At 37.1% G+C, this 20,868-nt stretch overlaps 2 protein-coding genes across 6 annotated transcripts in view; one reads left to right on the top strand and one right to left on the bottom strand.

The window, feature by feature from the left end:
• Positions 1-20,609, top strand: part of TGFBR1 (transforming growth factor beta receptor 1) — a 51,306-nt gene extending 30,697 nt beyond the window's left edge. For all 5 annotated transcript variants that reach the window (XM_064379542.1, XM_064379550.1, XM_012475764.3 and 2 more), the window contains exons 4-9: positions 4,460-4,690; positions 8,583-8,750; positions 11,778-11,934; positions 13,457-13,581; positions 14,604-14,734; positions 16,102-20,609. In XM_064379542.1, coding sequence (XP_064235612.1) covers positions 4,460-4,690; positions 8,583-8,750; positions 11,778-11,934; positions 13,457-13,581; positions 14,604-14,734; positions 16,102-16,227 — 938 coding nt within the window. In that variant the 3' untranslated portion in view covers positions 16,228-20,609. The remainder of the gene's footprint in view (positions 1-4,459; positions 4,691-8,582; positions 8,751-11,777; positions 11,935-13,456; positions 13,582-14,603; positions 14,735-16,101) is intronic.
• LOC110567137 (tetratricopeptide repeat protein 32-like) lies at positions 9,997-10,748 on the bottom strand. Its single transcript, XM_064375452.1, has 2 exons — positions 10,739-10,748; positions 9,997-10,521 (listed from the first exon to the last, which is right to left on the bottom strand). The coding sequence occupies exons 1-2, from the start codon at positions 10,746-10,748 to the stop codon at positions 10,205-10,207; spliced, it is 327 nt and encodes a 108-aa protein (XP_064231522.1). The 3' UTR covers positions 9,997-10,204.
• Positions 20,610-20,868: the final 259 nt, after the last annotated feature.

The raw sequence follows: 20,868 nt of genomic DNA, 5'->3' as shown, positions 1-20,868 counted from the left end.
TCACTTCAGAAAATGTCTAGCCACCTTCTTATTTAATGTAGTTTTGGCCCCTAATGAGGTTTGCCTTTCTCAGTTCTGTTTGTTGATATTTGTGGAGAGCTAATTGTTAGTCATCCCAGGGTGGATTTTGGCATAGCAGTGCTTCATGTTTAAACTGAAGGACGGCTATCTTTTACTTTTTCTTGCATGAGGTTTGGAAGACTGTTAAGGAACACTCCTATCTCCTATGTTTTTAGAATTTGATACTTGACTAAGAATAAATAGAATCTAGGTTCCAAGGCAAGCATTGTCATAGATTGGCTATATAATCTTGGTTAAAACATGTTTCCTCTTTTGGCTTCTGTTTCCTCATCAAAAATATGGAACCCATACTGTTGATAAAAACACTTCAAGTGGTTTGTTAAGACTTTTAAATGAGATATACCGTCCTTTGAAAAGTATGAATCATCTTCAAATAAGGGCTAAATTCAGGAATGAAGTGGAAATTTGGAAACCATATGTAATGAAAATTTCACTAATTTTGGTGAAACGCCATCTCTACTAAAAATGCAAAAAAATTAGCCAGGTTTGGTGGCATGCACCTGTAGTCCCAGCTACTCGGGTGACTGAGGCAGGAGAATCACTTGAACCTGAGAGGCAGAGATTACAGTGAGCCAAGATCGCTGCACTCCAGCTTGGGCAACAGCGTGAGTCTCCATCTCAAAAAAAAAAAATTGCCAATTTTATAATTGAATGATATTAAAGGAATATTAAAGCAGAAGTTGTGACTGGCTAAGAATATAATTCTGAAGCAAAAATCACATCTAATGTTGCAGAAAGCTCATGTAATGACAAATGTCTATTTATCTTAAGGAAATGAATGTATGTTGGTATGTATGCATATCCATTCATTTAAGAATGAAGAAACTGATTATATTACCTGAATTATTCTTCTGTAGAATTTGACCATATGTATTCAATAAGAGAGCTCTCTACTTGACTACTAGGATACATACTTGAGCCCAAGTCCCAGAAGGCAACCTTAGAGACACCTGAGACAGTTGTGCAAGGAAGGCAATGAGAGTTTGGACTTAGATGGAGCAGTCTTAGTACTGAAGGTGTCTTTGGGCAGGAATGATGGAGAGAGGTTATTTTAATAACTTTCCTGGTACTTCCCATTTATTCCTGGTTCAGATTTTCCAAGGAAGATTTTGCTCATTCTAGAAGTAATCCTCCCCAAAACAGTCATAAGCAAGGACCAGAGTCACAGCAAATCAGGATGGCTACAGATCATTTGGAATTAATTCCTCAGACCTATTCTCTTGTTGCTAAACTTCTACTCTGGGAAGACACAGCAGCTCATGCCACTTTCCACAGTGGAATAAGCCCACCGGATTAAAGGAATTGGTGGGTGGGTGGCAGTTGATTACTGAATAAGAATATTTTCATTTACCTTTTAAGATATAAACATGAAAAAGAATGATATTATTGTTTCCATTTTATATATATTTCTAGATCCGTCAGGGACTATAGCTCTCTGTTGTCTGAAAGCTTCTCTCCCTCCTTTATGCCTTACCCTGCAAAATTGTCTGCATTGCTTGCTAGTTCTTTGGCTTTGGGCAGTTAACCAATGTCTCATGCTTGAGTTATTTCATCTTTAAAATGAAAGTGTTGGACTCTGTGCTCATCATTGGATTGTTGTGAGTTCAAGTGAGACAAAATGTTTGCATGAAAGTACTTGGTAAATTGTAAAGTTATGTCCAAATGACAAGTGTTACTCTTATTGAAAACATATTTGGAAGAAAATCTCACATACAGTATCAGTTGACTGCATTGTACAAAACTTAGTTTAAGACCTCCTTTGCCTGTCATAGTTCATTGTGTACTGAATTCCCTTCAAACCTATCCAGGCAGAAGTCATCTTCTGTTGAATATAGCAGAAAATGCCATCTGTTTCCCTTCTATGCATTATATATCCTTAATGCCATCTTAGGCATGAGACTAGTGCCTGTGAGTAAGTAAAATGTGTGTTTATAATACTTTGTTTTAGTTCTTTGATTAATTGAGAAAAAGATACAACAATTTCACATTCTGAATTCATGTGTTTATTACTCAGTACCGTGACCATAATTAAGGAAAGGCCCTATCTCTACCTCTAAAGACTATGCTTTTAACTTGGGGACTTCAGGGAATACAATGAAGAGCTGGGTTCTGGCAGCTGTACCCCAAGTGTGTGAGTGTGCACATGTGCATATGTGCCAGCTTTTGAAAGTGAGTCTCCTAGGCCAGTGTTTGCTATAGCTTGGGCAGCTTATGAGCGCTTGTAATATATGCATGTTGTTCAGGTCTTATTTCCTGTTCACTGCATGTGAAGCTACACAGCCCCTGTTTCCCTTTTGAAGTTTTCTCTCTAACAGTTCTAAAGGTGCAAAAGAGTAGAGCAGAGAATATAGAGAGTAAATTAGGCTTGTTCAGTTTTGTCTTTAGAGGAAAATGGTTACTTTTTTTTTTTTTGAGACAGGAGTCTCTCTCTGTTGCCCAGGCTGAAGTGCAGTGGCACATGAGCTCAGCTCTCTGCAACCTTCATCTCCCAGGTTCAAGCGATTCTCCTGCCTCAGCCTCCCAAGTAGCTGGGATTACAGGTGTGTGCCACCAAGCCTAGTTAACTTTTGTATATTTAGCAGACACCAGGTTTCACCGTGTTGGCCAGGCTGGTCTCGAACTCCTGACGTCAAGTACCGCCTCGGCCTCCCAGAGTGCTGGGATTACAGCTGTGAGTCACTGTGCCTGGTCAACTGTTACCTTTTTTAAATGCTCAACTATTCATATGAAGTAATCTAATAAAGATAATATAATGGATCAAAATTTGCTTTTTAATTTTAATTCTACCTCTAGAATTCAGTGATAAGGGGAAGACAAAAATTTTCTCATCCTGTTGGCCTTTCTTGACCATACCATCTACATAAGTCCTGAACCTGTCAGGTGTTTTCAGACTTTATGTTTGTGATTCCTTTTTCTTTTTTATTGCTGGCCTTTGTAATTTCCAGATTAGTCTCCTGAAAGTAACTCTTAAGTATACTTTTAAGTCTGTAGTGTGACCCTCTACAAGGCTTTCAGACAATGCTATAAATTAGTATCTACACCAAAAAACATAATTAGAATTGATTATTCATAGTACAAAAGAGCTCCTTGATTCAAGTAAGGATTTCTGACAGATCTAACTAGCAGTCTCCTTATAAACACAAACAGTTATTTATAGTTAGACTGCTAACTGCTTTGCAGGAGGTGGGGAGGGTAGAGCAAGAGGAATAAAGGAACCCATTTGAGAAACATAAAGATGAGAGAAGAAGAGCCTCTGATTGCTTTGAAGATTTAACATATGGATTTATAAGCATTTCACATCAGGGAACCAAAGAGATCAGATAATTTCATTTACTATCATTGGGTTAATTTGATCTACCGAGCAGCTTTGAGTATAAATTATAAATGACACAAATTTATGTGCACATAGATGGTATAAATAAGATACTAGTGAGGAGCATGATGAACACTGGATTTTCTTTGTTAGTGTCAGTGTAATTTAAAATGACAGTTGTCAGATGGGGGATAGGATATTGAGTGATTGTCTCACATATAGTGACACTTTAATGTTGCAGGTAGGTAGTAAATCCTTTTAAATGAAATAAGTATGGCAATACTTAAAAATGCATATTTTGGAGAAAACCAGGTTCAATTAGTGGAAAAACAGTGCTCCATTACCAAGGTAAGTTACTCGGCATTGTTCTGTAAGATACTAATGTTGCCTGTGTAGCCAGTTGTTAGCAAGTAAATTGCTTGCCTTGAAATAGTTTCTGTGGTGATTTTTACTGATTTATTAAAAAGCCAGAATTTACTTCTGTGTTTCTGTGTTCACATCCTTTATTCCCCCCCATCAGTGAAACCGTTACCAGACTCATCTTTCTAAAAAAGATTTTAAAATTATCTCACTCCCAGCCATGGCCCTTTTCCTCAGAAATCTTTAAAAGTTCCTCTTTTACCTAAAGCTCTTATTGGTTATTTTGAGCTTGATATACAGTACTCTTCATCTTCTGGTAACAGTTTACCCTCTCTTTCACTGCTTTGCCACATATATCCTCTCTCTGATTACCCAAGCTGGTTCCCTAAACATGTGTCATTCATTTCCTTCTACTTTTGCTGCACATTCTTCCTACCTAACCACCGTACTTAAGGGATAGTCAAAATTCAACTTACTTTTACAAAGCCTACCTTGACTCTCTAGCAGGAGTTTCTGGATTCTTTTATTATATTTATTATCTTATTTTCCTTTTTTAATTAGTTATTTTATTGCAAATGTAATACATACCTCCCCAGTGAAATAAGTTCCTCACGGGATAGTTTTCTGGATCACTCATTAGTGCCTATCGTGAAGTTTGAAACATGTAATACTGTTGTGTTGAGTACTATTTATTTTTATCTTCAGGTTTACCATTGCTTGTTCAGAGAACAATTGCGAGAACTATTGTGTTACAAGAAAGCATTGGCAAAGGTCGATTTGGAGAAGTTTGGAGAGGAAAGTGGAGGGGAGAAGAAGTTGCTGTTAAGATATTCTCCTCTAGAGAAGAACGTTCATGGTTCCGTGAGGCAGAGATTTATCAAACTGTAATGTTACGTCATGAAAACATCCTGGGATTTATAGCAGCAGACAATAAAGGTCAGTAACATTAGCTTTTCCTTATCTTGTCTATAACAAAATCTCTTCAAGTCTTTACAGATATGGTGACTAAACATCATCAGAGTAGATGAGAAACCAATGTCTGTCATGTAGATTAGACCCATTAAGTCAAATACAATATATTAATAACTTTTAGAACTAGGAACTTCTTAAAAATTTTCTTGACTCTTGATAACATATTCATAAAATCCCTTATTGTTTTATAAAATGTGAAAGAGCTATTTAAAAAAGCTATGTACATAAAATCCCTTACTGTTTTATAAAATGTGAAAGAGCTATTTAAAAAAGCTATGTACTTTGGTTGGTTTAGTTTAGGGCAGTTAGTTATTGAGAATAGTCGTTATATAGAAAAAAATGTATAAACTTGTTCAAAATTCTGAGAATAGGGCTCAGATAGCCATTTCTTTTTAATCTCTTCCTGACCAGTAGGATGTTTTAATATAGACTATTGACCTCATTTATGGGGAGAGTAAAAATAACTTGTCAGTGTTCTGAGTTGCCAAGGGCTAAGTAGATGAATCTTTTGGTAAACTCAAAGAGAGAAAAGGTTTCTTCAACCACCCTGCCATTGGTAACCATATGGACGCTTTCTTGCGTGTCGTGCCGGTGCCTGAGGCCCAGTGTCAGGTCAGATGCTGAAGAAGGAAGGAATCCTGTTGGTAGGGAGTCCAAATGAGTGGGGACTGCAAGCAGTGATCTCAGACTGCTGCTGCTGCCGCTTTCTTAACTTCCGTTAATACCTTTATGCCCACGATTCCTACTTTCACTGCCTCTGTCAGAGACTTGTATTTCAGCTCCACACTTGTCCCTACCCCTGAGTCAAATGTATTTCCCATCTTTCCTATTTTTTTAAAAAATGCTGTCATTATTGCTTAGCTTGGCCAGACCTATAGTCATCTTTTTCCTTATCTCACCTTCCATTTTCTTAGCAATATTTATTTATTCAAATATTAATAATTTTTAATCTCACTTGGTAATTATGGGTGATTTTTATGATTTTTCTTTTAGTTTCTCTGGGTTTTCAAATTTATTTACAACATGTATTGCTTTTTTTTTTTTTTTTTTAATTTATTTGTAGAAAATTTCCAATATGTGGAAAAGCAGAGTAGTTACAGTGATCCCTCATCATCCAGCTTCAACAGTGTCAGGTCACTGCCATCATAATTGATCTCTAGTCCTGCCTACTCTGCCCTAACTGCGTTATTTGAAGCTGGTCCCAGATGACATCTTTCATCCATAAACACTTATAAATGTAATTTGTATCTTCAAAGGATGAGGAAATGTTTTTATGAAACAACCATACTACCATTGTTAATTTTTAAAATGTTATCAAATATCCATTTAGGTTCAAATTCTGTAATTGTCTCTTATTTTAAAAAATTATTTATTCAGATTATGATCCTAAGTCCACACGTTGCATTTGTTTGATATTTCTGTCTCTTAAAATCTGTAGGTCCCCCTTCATCTTTTTTCTTCTCTTGCAGTTTATTTGTTGAAGAAATTGGATTATTTGTCCTGTAGGGCCTATCACATGCTGGATTTTGCTAATTGAATTTCCATAGTGTCTCTTAACTTGTTCCTCTGTGTTTTGTAAAAACTAGTAGTTAGATTTACAAGCTAAACCTAATTGGAGTTTTATTGGTTTTCTCAAAATACACACTAAGGATATTATATACATCTTATTGCATCATATGTGGAAGTATATAGTATTTGATTAGGATGGGACAGTGATGTATGTGATTGATGTAGGTCGTGATTATCAATGGCACACGACAATGCAATATTACTTAAGTTAAAAATAAAACAAACAAAAATAGTAATCAGTCTGACCAAATCCTTGGTTCTCATTTTCATTTCTGCCTCTGACACCATTTATTTCCTCCCCCAAGTCTTAAAACAACCTTTTCTTTATTTACTATGTTCGGTGACCCTAGACTTTCTTTGTTCCTTCTTATTTCTTTATAGTTGTCTTTGTTTTCTCTACTCTTACTCTTCTCACTGGTTCATATGAAGGTACTGATTCTACAAATGGTAATTTCTTCTTCAAGAACATACCCACATTCATGGTTGCAAACTCTGCCATGTTGGCAACTCTTAAATCTGCATTTTAAAGCTTAAACCTCACCCGGTGTCTGGTTTTTGTCACATTCCAAGTTACAAACACAGCAGCATAAAATGTTGGTGAGTCTGTGCCCTGAACTTCTAACCAAGCTGATGCTGTCATCTGGTGGTCACCATGGGAACTAGCTGACCCTACTGGCTCTTCCCTACTCCCTTTCTTTCTTCTTTGTCAAGGCTTAATGTATTTTCTCTGAGCCTAGCTCCTCCATCCTAGTTCTTTATCTTCTCCTGATTTAGTTAATTCCACCCCCAGCAGCCCTTTATATGTATGACCCCTTACATATAACCTTCCTTCTGCCTTTTTTGTCAGTAACCTGCAGTCTCCCTTTCTTCCATCTGCCTGTCTTCCTGTTTATTTCTTGTATTGGTGAACTTTTCAAAATTCAGTAATAGATAAGAGGCATGCAACTAAGCCAGTGATGTACCTAAAGCGAGGGTGCGAGTTTGGACAGAATCAGTTTATAAAGTTCATGAAGGACAAGTAAATACTAAGTCCTTTAAAATGTACCCAGAAATCTCTTCCAAAATCTTCTGAAAAGTTCCCATTCCTTTCTTAATCTCTTCTAATTGGAGTTGCTTTTCTTCTTCAAGTAAATACCTTCAAAATAGAAGCTGTTTCATGTCAATATGGATTTTTTCTTTTGTTTTACAACCAGCAGGGAAAGAAAGAGCACAGTTTAAATTATGTACTTCTTGCCTAAAGAATCTAGTATTTTGTTTTTTAAATCTTAACAGTCTTACAAAGTAAGATGTTATTCTTGTTATATAAAAGGAGAAACAGAGGCTGGTTGCCTAAGAAAGCATCAATAACTGGCAGGCCATGGATTCCAATCCAGGTCAGAATGACTCTAAGCATGCATCTTTTACTGGATTGTGCTATCTCCTAATGTTGTAATGCTTTCTTTCCTCATATCTTAATTAAATATGTGGTTTTCTAGCTACTTCCAGGTTAAATTAGACTTTTGTGGACCAGTATAGCCTAGGAGCCTAGCTAGTAGCTTTACCATTATTCCTATGAGAAAACATGTTTTAAAATCATGTATTGGCTTACAGAGGAAATTTTGGAACCCACATTCTTAGTTGTTTTAGTCCCAGCTTTTCCAGCTTTTTCTCCTGACATTTCAGTTCCTATTTCAGCTTCCCCATGTGTTAGAGGTATCACTATTTCTGTTTTTCTAAGCTATCAACCTTGGAATCATAATCATCTTGTCTTGCGTCTTTGTGAACTATGTATACAATCTGTCACTAAAGCTTATCATTTCTCATCGAAACTTGCTTTCAATTTTGTCCCATACTTTTCCATTCCCCCTGTGGCCCCACTGGGCTCCAGAGACTTCTCACCTTCTTCCTTTCTTCTCTGTTCCCTTCCTTTTTTTTAGCCTTTTTTCTTTCCAGGGGCAGCCACTGAGCACCCAACCCGACCCAGGGATTTTTCTAGGCAGTTAAGAGTGCCAGCTCTGATACTAATTATCTGTGAAGACTCAAGAAAGTCACCATCTTTGTCTCTTAAATGGGATTAATTATCCTCGCCTTATCTCAAGAAGAGGGACTTACTCTGAGGAACTAAAGGATGTGTATATAAAATATAAGATAAACTGAATGTACAAGAAAATGTGAAGGAAATACAGACTTAAGTGGCATTATATTGCAGTGTGTGACTCAGGATTGAGAGTAAAAAGTGATAACCTTTGAAGAAATAAATCATAAATGGTCTACAGCCCAACCAAAATGTTGTTAATTCTGTTTACAGACAATGGTACTTGGACTCAGCTCTGGTTGGTGTCAGATTATCACGAGCATGGATCCCTTTTTGATTACTTAAACAGATACACAGTTACTGTGGAAGGAATGATAAAACTTGCTCTGTCCACAGCGAGCGGTCTTGCCCATCTTCACATGGAGATTGTTGGTACCCAAGGTAACTCTTATTAGCAATTCTATTATTTAAGCTTTAAATTTCCATGAATAATGTCTATGAAAATAGAAGGTGGAGGCCAGGCCTGGTGGCTCACTCCTGTAATCCCAACACTTTGGGAGGCTGAGGTGGGCAGATCGCTTGAGCTCAGGAGTTCAAGGCCAGCCTGGGCAACATGGCAAAACCCCATCTCTACCAAAATGCAAAAAATTATTTGGGCATGGTGGCATGCACCTGTAGTCCCAGCTACTCAGGAGACTGAGGTAGGAGAATTACCTGAGCCTGGGAGGTCGAAGCTGCAGTGAGCAGACATCATGCCACTACACTCCAACCTGGGTAATACAGTGAGATCCTGTCTCAGGAAAAAAAAGAAAGAAAGAAAGAAAATAGTAAGTAGCCTAACTGGAGATATGTAAAACAAAATTTTTAGATGAGAACATTTTATCTTTCAGTTTAAAGTTTCAAGTAGAGCTAGGAATCTGGAAATTTGTTTAGAGATTCTCTAGTCATTGTAACAAAACTGTGATTTTTTATTTTTAGTTCTTAAAAGTAGCATTCAATCTTTGATTTTTGAGGATTTTAATTTCAGAATTCGAGTCTAAGTTAATATATTTTTATGTGTAGTATCAAATGAGAAAGTGCTTTGAAAACTTCAGCATGTTACATAAATGTTTTCTGGCCATCTAATAATTATATTTGACCTTGAGATAAGGAGACTGCATGAGATAGTTTTACAGTTGAAAAATTAAATACTAAGTTTTAGTTATGTAATTTTATGCTATGGTTTTTGTGCCATGTAGGATTTCAGATGCCAGTATAGCTCTTTGCTCTAGCAGTTTTCCACTTGCAACCCAGTGGCTCCCCCATTCCCCACTTTACATACAGCAAAAGTGCTAGTTCACATCTTAACCAGCTCCATCTTTGTAATTATTATTATTATTGATTATAGCAGTTTTATTGAGTTATAATTCACATCATACAGTTCACCCACTTCAAATTCAGTGGTTTTTAGAATACTCAGAGTTGTACAACCAACAAAGACTACAGTCGATATTAGAATATCTTTATCACTCCAAAGAGAAACTTTGTAGGCACTAGCTGTCACTCCCCTTTCCCCCCAAACTCCTAGTCCTAAGCAACAACTGCTGCTTTCTGTCTATAGATTTGCTTATTCTGCACATTTTATATAATGAATCATACAATATGTTGTCTTTTGTAACTGGCTTCTTTCACTTAGCATGTTTTCTTTTTTTTTTAACTGTAATATTTAATAATATACACATATACATTGGTATTTACACTTCATAAAAAAACCATTAAACCTGAAATTAACTACCTTAAACACATTAACTTTCAGTGCTAATGTATTAATTTCTTAAATATAAATCAAAGTAGCTCAATATCTATTTTAAATTACTGATAACTAGATGCAGATGTAAGGAATTAAGTTAAAAATTTCAATTTTTTTCAACATTTCTTCTTTGTTTTTCTTCTTTGTCTAGAATAGTCTGTTTTAAGCTCAAAGTAGCATCTTGAATTCCAGGATTTAAGTCTAGTACCTTCTTGAAATCTTCCAAAGCATCATCAAAATATCCCAGCCTATACAGTATCAACCCTCTGTTGTAATATGGAACTTCAAAATTGGGTTGGACTTCTATGGCAGATGTGTAGTCATCCATGGCTTCATAAAAATCAACCCTGAAGTACTTGATTTGCCCCCTGTTGTTATATGCAGTAGCCAAATCCTCAGGGCTCAATTTGCGGCAGATGGCCCCTCACGGGTGGGCTCCCTCCCCGTGTTCTCTGCTGCCCTCGTCCTAGGCCTCGCCTCGGCCTTTCTAGAAAAACGAACATCAGCCTGTTCAGTCCTAGTGCTGGGTTATGATAAATGTCGCCGATGAGCTCCAGCTGGAAGCCCAGACAGCCCCAACGTCGCCCCAACCCCGGGGTCACCGCGGCCCCCACTTAGCATGTTTTCAAGGTTCACTTACGTTGTAGCATGTATGAGTACTTCAGTCATTTTGATGGCTGAGTAATACTTCAGTGTATGGATATACCATATGTTGTATATCCATTAGCCGATGGGCATTTGGTTTGTTTCTTCTTTTGGCTATTGTAGCTAATGCTGTAATGAACATTTGTGTATAAGTTTTATGTAGGTACATGTTTTGGGTTATCTTGGGTATATACCTAGGAGTTGAATTCCTGTAGCATATGATAACACTATTTAATGGTTTGAAGAACTGCTATACTATTTTCTTAAAGTGTGTGAACCATTTTACATTCCTGCCAGCAGTGTGTAAAGGTTCCAAGTTTTCCACATTATAATTTTTTTTCTTTTGAGACCGAGTCTCCCTCTGTCGCGCTGGAGTGCAGTAATATGATCTCAGCTCACTGCAGCCTCCACTTTGCAGGTTCAAGCGATTCTCCTGCTTCAGCCTCCCAAGTAGCTGGCATTACAGGCACATGCCACCATACCCAGCTAATTTTTGTATTTTTAGTAGAGATGAGGTTTCACCATGTTGGCCAGGCTGGTCTCGAACTCCTGACCTCAAGTGATCCTCCCGCCTTGGCCTCCCAAAGTCCTAGGATTACAAGCGTTTTTAATAACACATATTCTAGTGGTTAGTATCAAAGATAATACACTTAATACTGAGTACATTTCAATTGATAGGGAAGTGATAATCTACATGCTTGGTTCCTGGGCTGCTGGAATATCAATCTATGCTAAGTTTCTTATAAAGAATTCATAAGGCACCAGCAGATAAACTGATAAGATTTTTTGCCCCCAGTCTTGGAGTTGTTAATCTATTGTTATTGTCCCCATTCTCTTTAAAGAAATATAATTTCAATGACTGTAGGTGTAATGATTCACTTGAGTTTATTTAGTAATGGCTTAGGTGTTGTTGGTCATGTGGGCTGAAATGATTTGATACATTTGGGTTAGGAGAAGAGACTTTTGAACCTAAAGATATGAGTTGTGATTGGTATTACCTTTTAAGCAGTCATGTTTAATTTTCGATTCTTTAGGAAAGCCAGCCATTGCTCATAGAGACTTGAAATCAAAGAATATCTTGGTAAAGAAGAATGGAACTTGCTGTATTGCAGACTTAGGACTGGCAGTAAGACATGATTCAGCCACAGATACAATTGATATTGCTCCAAACCACAGAGTGGGAACAAAAAGGTATACTTTCAAACAAATGTATTTAATATCTTCTGAAATCACCTTTTTTCCCTTCTCTTTTATATGTACATATCATCACTGAACTCAGCTTAAGCTTGTACTTTATTAGATTGCCAACAGGCAAGAAGATCTCATGGTCTTGCCTGCTCTGAAGCCAAAGTTACCTGACTTAAAAAGATACCTGCTGATGGAAGATCACCCTTCCAGAAAATGTTATTAGTCATGTTAATTATAATAACAGTAGTAACTCACGTTTATAGGGCACTTATTATGTGCCAATCATCTAGCTAATAGGTCTTTTACATATATTGTCTCATTTAACACCCTTCTCAAATACTGTGCTATAGCTAGCCTGCTGTTTTAATATTTCAGTCCCTGAAAATATGTCTTTCTTGCTTTCTTAGAACTTTTGCACATGCTGTCACCTGGAGCATACATTACCCTACTGTTTCTCAGCCACATACCCACCTTTCCCGTAGAAAGTTTTTTCTGGTCCTCAAGACTCTTAGGAGTCCCTCCAAGGGCTGTCATAGCACACTGAACTGGGACCATTGAGGCACTTACGCATTATGTTGTAACTGTTTATTTATTTGCCTGCATATTCTATTAGGTGCAAGCTGCTTGAGAGCAGACTTGTATTCTCAGCATCCTTCACAGTGCCTAATACATGGTAGATCCTCAGTAGATATTTGTTGAGTCCACGAGTCTTCAAAAGAACTTAATTAGGTAGGTGTTGTTACCCTTAATTCACAGATGAGGAAACCACCTTGTGGAGGTTAAATAATTTGGCCACCTTCATGTGGATGATAAGCCAGAGAGCTGAGATTTGAACCTGGGCATTTCTGACACAAAGCCCTTTTCACATGTTGTCACAGCATTTCTTCAAACCTACTGCCTTGGCCTTGGAGAGAGCTGGAGAGCTGGCAGCATTAGTCTATTCAAATTGCATGTATGATTTTGAGATTTCTGGATTCACTGGGGATTCTCAACTCTCAACCAGCTAAGGGGTCCTTGGCAGTGGTTGCTGCAGGTCTCTGTGGGTCCTGACCCATAATTTTAGTAGTTTTTTGAAGCTTCAGAACCCTCTAGTGTAGCATCAGTAGGAGAACTGGCATTCTTTTCTATCCATTATCTTTTTCCCTGGAGTATATTCCTGCCCTTCGTTTCATCCTCAGTGAGAAGACTTCGAGATTCAAATGCATGGTTTCTGCCTAGTACATGTATAGGTGGTGTACATTAGGACATCTTAAATGGTTACAATGGTTATATGTGTGTCTTTCATTGGAAACCAAGATCATGAGGCAGATAGCGTGAAACTGCTGTTTCAGCATTTTGTGGGATTTAGTTGACATCATTAATGTGCAAACCAGTGTGTGTATTTAATATTTTTCTTGAGTCTAATGTTTGCTCTGTAATACTGTGTGCAGATGTCTATGTATAGAGAAATGTCTGAGCAGATGTTCATCACAATGTGGCAGTAAGGGCATGACTTTCAAAGTTCTTTTTGCAAATTTTCTTTTAGGTACATGGCTCCTGAAGTTCTCGATGATTCCATAAATATGAAACATTTTGAATCCTTCAAACGTGCTGACATCTATGCAATGGGCTTAGTATTCTGGGAAATTGCTCGACGATGTTCCATTGGTGGTAAATTGCTCCCCTTTCCCCCAACAGTTTGTCATGAACAGAAGTTGTTCAAGAATTGTCTTCTTTTTTTGTTGAATGAAATTATGTACAGTCCATCATCTGAAACAGGAGGTCACCAAGTGCCAGAGAAAACAAAGGCGATGAAACCTTTGGGAGGGGACAGTGCCGTGGTGTACACATGCACAGCTCTAGGCTAGTGTATTCTCTAACTGTTTCCATTTGAATCTTGAGACTCATCAGAACCCAACCCCTTGTTATATTGGAATATAGTTCTTTAGAAAGGACAGCTGCTTGAGAGGCTCACCTAGGAAGCTGTTTCTAGCATGTACCTGGGTGACAAACTTATTTTTTTTCTTTGAGATTGTGGCTATTTTCTCCAATTTGATAGTTGTAGATTACATACACAGAATACAATTACGTTACCATTGTGTTGTTTTCTAGAGTTTGTTTTAACTTCTAACTTTTTAGATGGAACACTTTTTAATGTTTACCCAGGAAACAGTCTCTTAGGCTTGGGGACCTAGGCTTGGCTGAGACCTAGTGCCTTAGGTTTTTGAGGCAGTGAGGGACAGAGTATTTTTCTGTATTGTAGTAAATAGGACATATTATTGACAGATGCAAGTAGAGAAAGCAAGTAGAGAAACCTTAAACTTGCCTCATAGGATTCATGTCTCACTGAAGTGAGAGCCTGTTCACTCACAGAATAGAATCTCAGTTGCTGCACAATCGGGCTCTAGGGGAAAATGTCAGTCTGGTCATCACAGCTCATAGTTTACTATCATTTCAAATAGGCTTTATTGATCTCATGGCAATACTTAGTTTCAAGATATGGGCTCAATATCAACTCAGGGAAGTGGCCTGTGGATACAGATGTAGATGAGATAGAGAAAGCTATCATCTCAGTTCCACCTACCTACTTTAGTAATGAGACACTGTGCTAGGGCTCTCAGGTGATCTTTTTAATGGTTTGGCATTAGCTGAATAAATTCTTCAAAATCTAATTTTCTTTTAAACTAATACAGGTATTCATGAAGATTACCAGCTGCCTTACTATGATCTTGTACCTTCTGACCCATCAGTTGAAGAAATGAGAAAAGTCGTTTGTGAACAGAAGTTAAGGCCAAATATCCCAAACAGATGGCAGAGCTGTGAAGTGAGTATTTCTTTTTGATATTAGGCAATTTTCTAAACTGTTTCTGCTGAGTAAGTGAAAATTTGCTACTTTTCTTTAAGGAAAACAGACAAGAATTTTCTTTTTCATAGCAGTCAAACCAATGTGTAAAAACAGAATAATTTTTGGTTTTCATATTCAATTGTAAGCACATTGAAAGGGCCATGGAACATTTGCAGTGGCCTGTGATCAGAACAATTTAGATCTTCCAGGCAAACTTAAGGCAGATACTTTTAAAATGAATGCCTCCCTTCAGCCAGGACAACCCAGAATAGTGGACAGTTACTGGACAGGAATAAGGAGACATGTATTCTAGACCAGCCTGCTACCATTTTAAGGATCTGACTTTGAACAAATCACTTCAGTTCTCTGGACCTTAATATCCCTTTGTAAGGTGAGGAACTCAGATAAGGTGATTACAAAGGTGTTCCAAATGATTTTCCATTTCATTCATCTGATTGCCTAGATGACCATTAACAAGGAATTTGGGGAAAATGCTTTTTTCCAGCAGTGTCTGAGCTTCTCAACAGCTCTAACAAAAAGTTTTAGAAATGTTTTTGTAATTGCAAATTTAAGGATTCGTAAGACAAATTTTCTTTAACCTCTCTCTCCTTAATTGCTAGCTGTTACTATTATAATATTGGTAAAGCAGGGAATATTCCTCCAGGTTTGAAGTTTTGTAGCTTAAAAGGCTATAAAAAGCTGTTCAGTTCAGTAGCTGATTTTACATCTTAAACTATTGTAGGACTCAGCAGAACCTCTGATAACCAAGAGAGCTTGCTACCTCCAGCAAAATCACATCTCCAGGCCCAGATAAAATGTATTTCAGCATGCTCAAAGGATTTGCATGTGACATAAGAGTGCTGCTAGATTTTGTCTTTTAGAAATTTTATCTACTCGGGAGGCTGAGGTGGGAGGATTGCTTGAGCCTGGGAGATCAAGGTTGCAGTGAGCTGAGAGCATGCCATTATATTCCACTCTGGGCGACAGAGTGAGACCCTGTCTCAAGAAGAAAAATTTGATCTGGATGCTTCAAAGTACAAACTTAAAATTTTAATGTGAGGTCAGGTTTCTTCTTTGCTTTGCCCAGCTCTGGTTTAGGATTTGGCCTTTTCAGGTTTGCTAAGTGAGTCACTCTTTGTCCACCTGCTTCCCAGCACTGACACCAATACTCTATTGATGGAAATTTATGTAATTGCTACTCATTTGCTATTACAAATAATGCTTCCACAACAACAACAACAAATGTATATCTGTCATTTAAAAAGAAAATTTACAGGTAAAGATTCTTATCCAGACAAGTAGAAAATGGTACATGCGTTAATTATTTTTCTTGTATTTTCTTGTAGGCCTTGAGAGTAATGGCTAAAATTATGAGAGAATGTTGGTATGCCAATGGAGCAGCTAGGCTTACCGCATTGCGGATTAAGAAAACATTATCACAACTCAGTCAACAGGAAGGCATCAAAATGTAATTCTGCAGCTTTGCCTGAACTCAACTTTTTTCTTCAGATCTGCTCCTGGGTTTTAATTTGGGAGGCCAATCGTTCTACCTCACTGAGAGGGAACAGAAGGATCTTGCTTCCTTTTGCAGCAGTGTAATAAAGTCAATTAAAAACTTCCCAGGATTTTTCTTTGGACCCAGGAAACAGCCATGTGGGTCCTTTCTGTGCACTATGAACGCTTCTTTGCCAGGACAGTTACAAAATGTTGTGTAGTCTACCTTTATTTTTTATTAACAAAACTTGTTTTTTAAAAAGATGATTGCTGGTCTTAACTTCAGGTAACTCTGCTGTGCTGAAGATCATCTTTAAGGGCAAAGGAGTTGGATTACTGAGTTATAATAAAACATTTCTTATTATTAAAGAAAGTGATTTACTCCTGGTTAGTACATTCTCAGAGGATTCTGAACCACTAGAGTTCCTTGATTCAGACTTTGAATGTACTGTCCTATAGTTTTTCAGGATCTTAAAACTAACACTTATAAAACTCTTATCTTGAGTCTAAAAATGACCTCATATAGTAGTGAGGAACATAATTTATGCAATTGTATTTTGTATACTATTATTGTTCTTTCACTTATTCAGAACATTACATGCCTTCAAAATGGGATTGTAGTATACCAGTAAGTGCCACTTCTGTGTCTTTCTAATGGAAATGAGTAGAATTGCTGAAAGTCTCTATGTTAAAACCTATAGTGTTTGAATTCAAAAAGCTTATTTATGTGGGTAACCCAAACTTTTTCTGTTTTGTTTTTTGGAAAGGTTTTTGTGGTATGTCATTTGGTATTCTATTTTGAAAATGCCTTTCTCCTACCAAAATGTGCTTAAGCCACTAAAGAAATGAAGTGGCATTAATTAGTAAATTGTTAGCATGATCATGTTTGAATATTCTCACATCAAGCTTTTGCATTTTAATTGTGTTGTCTAAGTATACTTTTAAAATAACAAGTGGCACTCTAGATGCTTATAGTACTTTAATATTTGTATCATACAGACTAATTTTTCTAAAAGGGAAAGTTTGTCTAGCTGTTTGTGAAAAGTTATGTGGTATTCTGTAAGCCATTTTTTTCTTAATCTGTTCAAAGACAGTGTTATTTTTTTAAGAAAGGAATTACATTTAAAATTAGAATATGGTTAATGTTAAATAATAGGCCTTTTTCCAGGAAGGCAAAGGTAGTTAGTAATTTGAATAGATAACAGATGTGCAAGAGTCACATTGGTTATATAGGAATGTTTGGTGGATCCTCTGTCTTTGTAACTGAGGTTAGAGCTAGTGTGATTTTGAGGTCTCACTACACTTTGAGGAAGGCAGCTTTTAATTCAGTGTTTCCTTATGTGTGCGTACACTGCAACTGCTTACTTTACATGTAATTTATGTAATGCATTCAGTGCACCCTTGATATTTGGAAGAGGTGGTAGCTAAAGAACATTCTGAGTATAGGTTCTTCTCCATTTATACGGATGTTTTTGTCAAGTTAAATATTGAAAGCAAACTTGTCATGGTCTTCTCACATTAAGTTGAAACTAGCTTGTAATAACTGGTTTTTACTTCCAATGCTATAAAGTCTCTGCAGGGCTTTTGCAGTTTTCAAAGTCCTTTTATCACTGTGATCTTATTCCAAGGGGAGGAAAAACTATCCTAGCTGTGAGCCAAGACTTTGACTTTATAGTGCTGTCAGTTCCCCGATACAGGGTCAGAATAACCAATACAGATTTTAGTCAGGAAGAGAAAGTGGCCATTTACACTGAATGAGTTGCATTCTGATAATGTCTTATCTCTTATACGTAGTATAAATTTGAAAGACTATTTGTTCTTAAAACCAAAGTAATTTTAGAATGAGTGACATACTACATAGGAATTTAGTGTCAATTTTATGTGTTTAAAAACATCATGGGGAAAACGTGCTTAGAGATTACTATTTTGACTACAAAGTTGAGTTTTTTCTGTAGTTACCATAATTTCATTGAAACAAATGAATGAGTTTGAGAGGTTTGTTTTTATAGTTGTGTTATATTACTTGTTTAATAATCTCTAATTTTGTGATCAGGTACTTTTTTTGTGGGGTTTTTGGGCCATGTCTAAGCTTACCAGATCTGCTTTATGAAATCCAGGGGACCAATGCATTTTATCACTAAAACTGTTTTTATATAATTTTAAGAACATACCAAAATTTGTCTGATTTAAAGTTGTAATACATGATTTCTCACTTTCATGTAAGGTAATCCACTTTTGCTGAAGGTATTTTTTATTGAATCAAAGATTGAGTTACAATTATACTTTTCTTACCTAAGTGGATAAAATGTACTTTCGATGAATCAGGGAATTTTTTTAAAGTTGGAGTTTAGTTCTAAATTGACTTTACGTATTACTGCAGTTAATTCCTTTTTTGGCTAGGAATGGTTTGATAAACCACAATTGACTAATATTGAAAATGAAAGTAATTTATAAGATGGGATGGATCATGATTACTGTCAATAACTGCAGATAAATTTGGTTAGAGTGATAATTTTGTCATTTAAAAACACAGTTGTTTATACTGCTCATCCTAGAATGCTCTCCTTCCAGGGTTCAACTTGGCTAAAACACCTTTAGTAAATTGTGTGTCTACATTCATTTTGCCAATAGCCAGGAGGAGTGGGGATGGGGGAAATATGACTTAGTGGGGCATAGACATCCCTGCTCCATCCTTTCTGGCTCCAGCTGTTTCTTGCAACCTGGTTTCCTCCTTGCTGGTCCCTGACACAGAGACCGTTGCCGCCCCCACAGCCTTTTGACTGAAGAGCTGCTTTAGAGATCTAGAGTACAGTGGCTGATGGAAGTTGTGGGACGTATTTCCTTTTTTCTTTCTTTTTTTTTTTTCTTGTCATTAGAAGTGGCAGGGAGGGGTCTCCACAGTTGGAGATTGAGCAGATGAGGCTTGAGATGCCCCTGCTGGTTGCCCTCCTTTGACGTTAGCCATGGATGAGGAATGGGATAGCAGCAAGGTGGCTGCTGTGGCAGTGGGAGTTGTGCCAGAAACAGTGGCCAGTTGTGTCCCCCATAAGACAGGGTAAGGTCCGAAGAGCTGAGCCTGTAATTCTGCTGTAATAATGATAGTGCTCAAGAAGTGCCTTGAGTTGGTGTACAGTGCCATGGCCATCAAGAATCCCAGATTTCAGTTCTTATTACAAAACCTAAGTGGTCACTTCGTGATTTTGTAGTCCATCCATGGGTTACCTCTTTTCTCTATGTCTGAGAACTGTCAGATACAGGCTATTTCATAAAACAAGATCATTAAATTGCAAAGAGATCATTAAATTGCACGACAAAATCAGTATGCCATTAGTCACATCATCAAAAACTTATTTTTATTCTTGCACTGGAAGAATCATAAGTCAACTGTTTCTTTTGTTTCTTGACCATGGCAGTGTTCTGGCTCCAAATGGTAGTGATTCCAAATAATGGTTCTGTTACAGTTAGGCAGAAAATGCCAACTCAGATATTTTGAGATACTAAGGATTATCTCTGGACATGTACTGCAGCTTCTTGTCTCTGTTTTGGATTACTGGAATACCAATGGGCCCTCTCTCTAAGAATGCTGGACTTCTAGGATATTGTGAGGATTGTCAGTACATTAAACTTTTCAATCCCATTATGCAATCTTGTTTGTAAATGTAAACATTTAAAAATACAGTTAATAACATTCAACTTGTTTCTTACAACTGAAAAAGAACTTCAGTGAATTTGTTTTTATTTTTTAACAAGATTCGTGAATTGAATATCATGAACCGTGTTTTGATATCCCTTTTTCACGTTGTGCCAATGGAATGGGGTGTTTGATATTTCTGTATATGTCAAGGAGATGCTTCAAAATATCAATTGCTTTAAACTTAAATTACCTCTCAAGAGACCAAGGTACATTTACCTCATTGTGTATATAATGTTTAGTATTTGTCAGAGCATTCTCCAGGTTTGCCGTTTTATTTCTATGAAGTATGGGTATTATGTTGCTCAGTTACTCTAATGGTACTGTACTGTTTATATTTGTACCCCAGATAACATCATCTGTACTTTCTGTTTTCTGTATTGTATTTGTGCAGAATACTTTTGGCTTTATCAGTGTAATCTCTGCCCTTTAAGATATGTACAGAAAATGTTCATATAAATTTCCATTTAAGTTGAATGATACTGAGAAGCCTGTAAAGAGAAAAAAAACATAAGCTGCATTTCCCCATAAGTTTTTTAAGTTGTATATTGTATTTGTAGTAATATTCCAAATGAATGTAAATAGGAAATAGAAGAGTGATGCTTATGTTAAGTCCTAACACTGCAGTAGAAGAATGGAAGCAGTGCAAATAAATTACATTTTTCCCAAGTGCCAGTGGCATATTTTAAAATAACGTGTGTATGCTGGAATGAGCCATGCCATATGTAGTTGCTGTAGATAGCAACTAGAACCTTTGAGTTACCAGAGTCTCTTTTCTAACCCTGCCTAGTGCAAGTTACAATATTATAGCATGTTTGAGGAGTACTCTCCTGTCTGCAGGTGTGACTCTGTGCCTGGGGGCTTTTCTCTACATGCTTAGGGGTGTGGGTCTTCCAAAGTGGGGCATGGTGGACCTGTCTACAGGTGA

Source organism: Aotus nancymaae, unplaced genomic scaffold (genome assembly GCF_030222135.1).
Source record: "Aotus nancymaae isolate 86718 unplaced genomic scaffold, 86718_ANA_hifiasm-v0.15.2.pri h1tg000003l, whole genome shotgun sequence".
In the NCBI taxonomy this organism is placed as follows: domain Eukaryota; kingdom Metazoa; phylum Chordata; class Mammalia; order Primates; family Aotidae; genus Aotus; species Aotus nancymaae.
The sequence above is the reverse complement of the archived record's forward strand: the minus strand, read 5'-3'. Positions and strand labels throughout refer to the sequence as shown.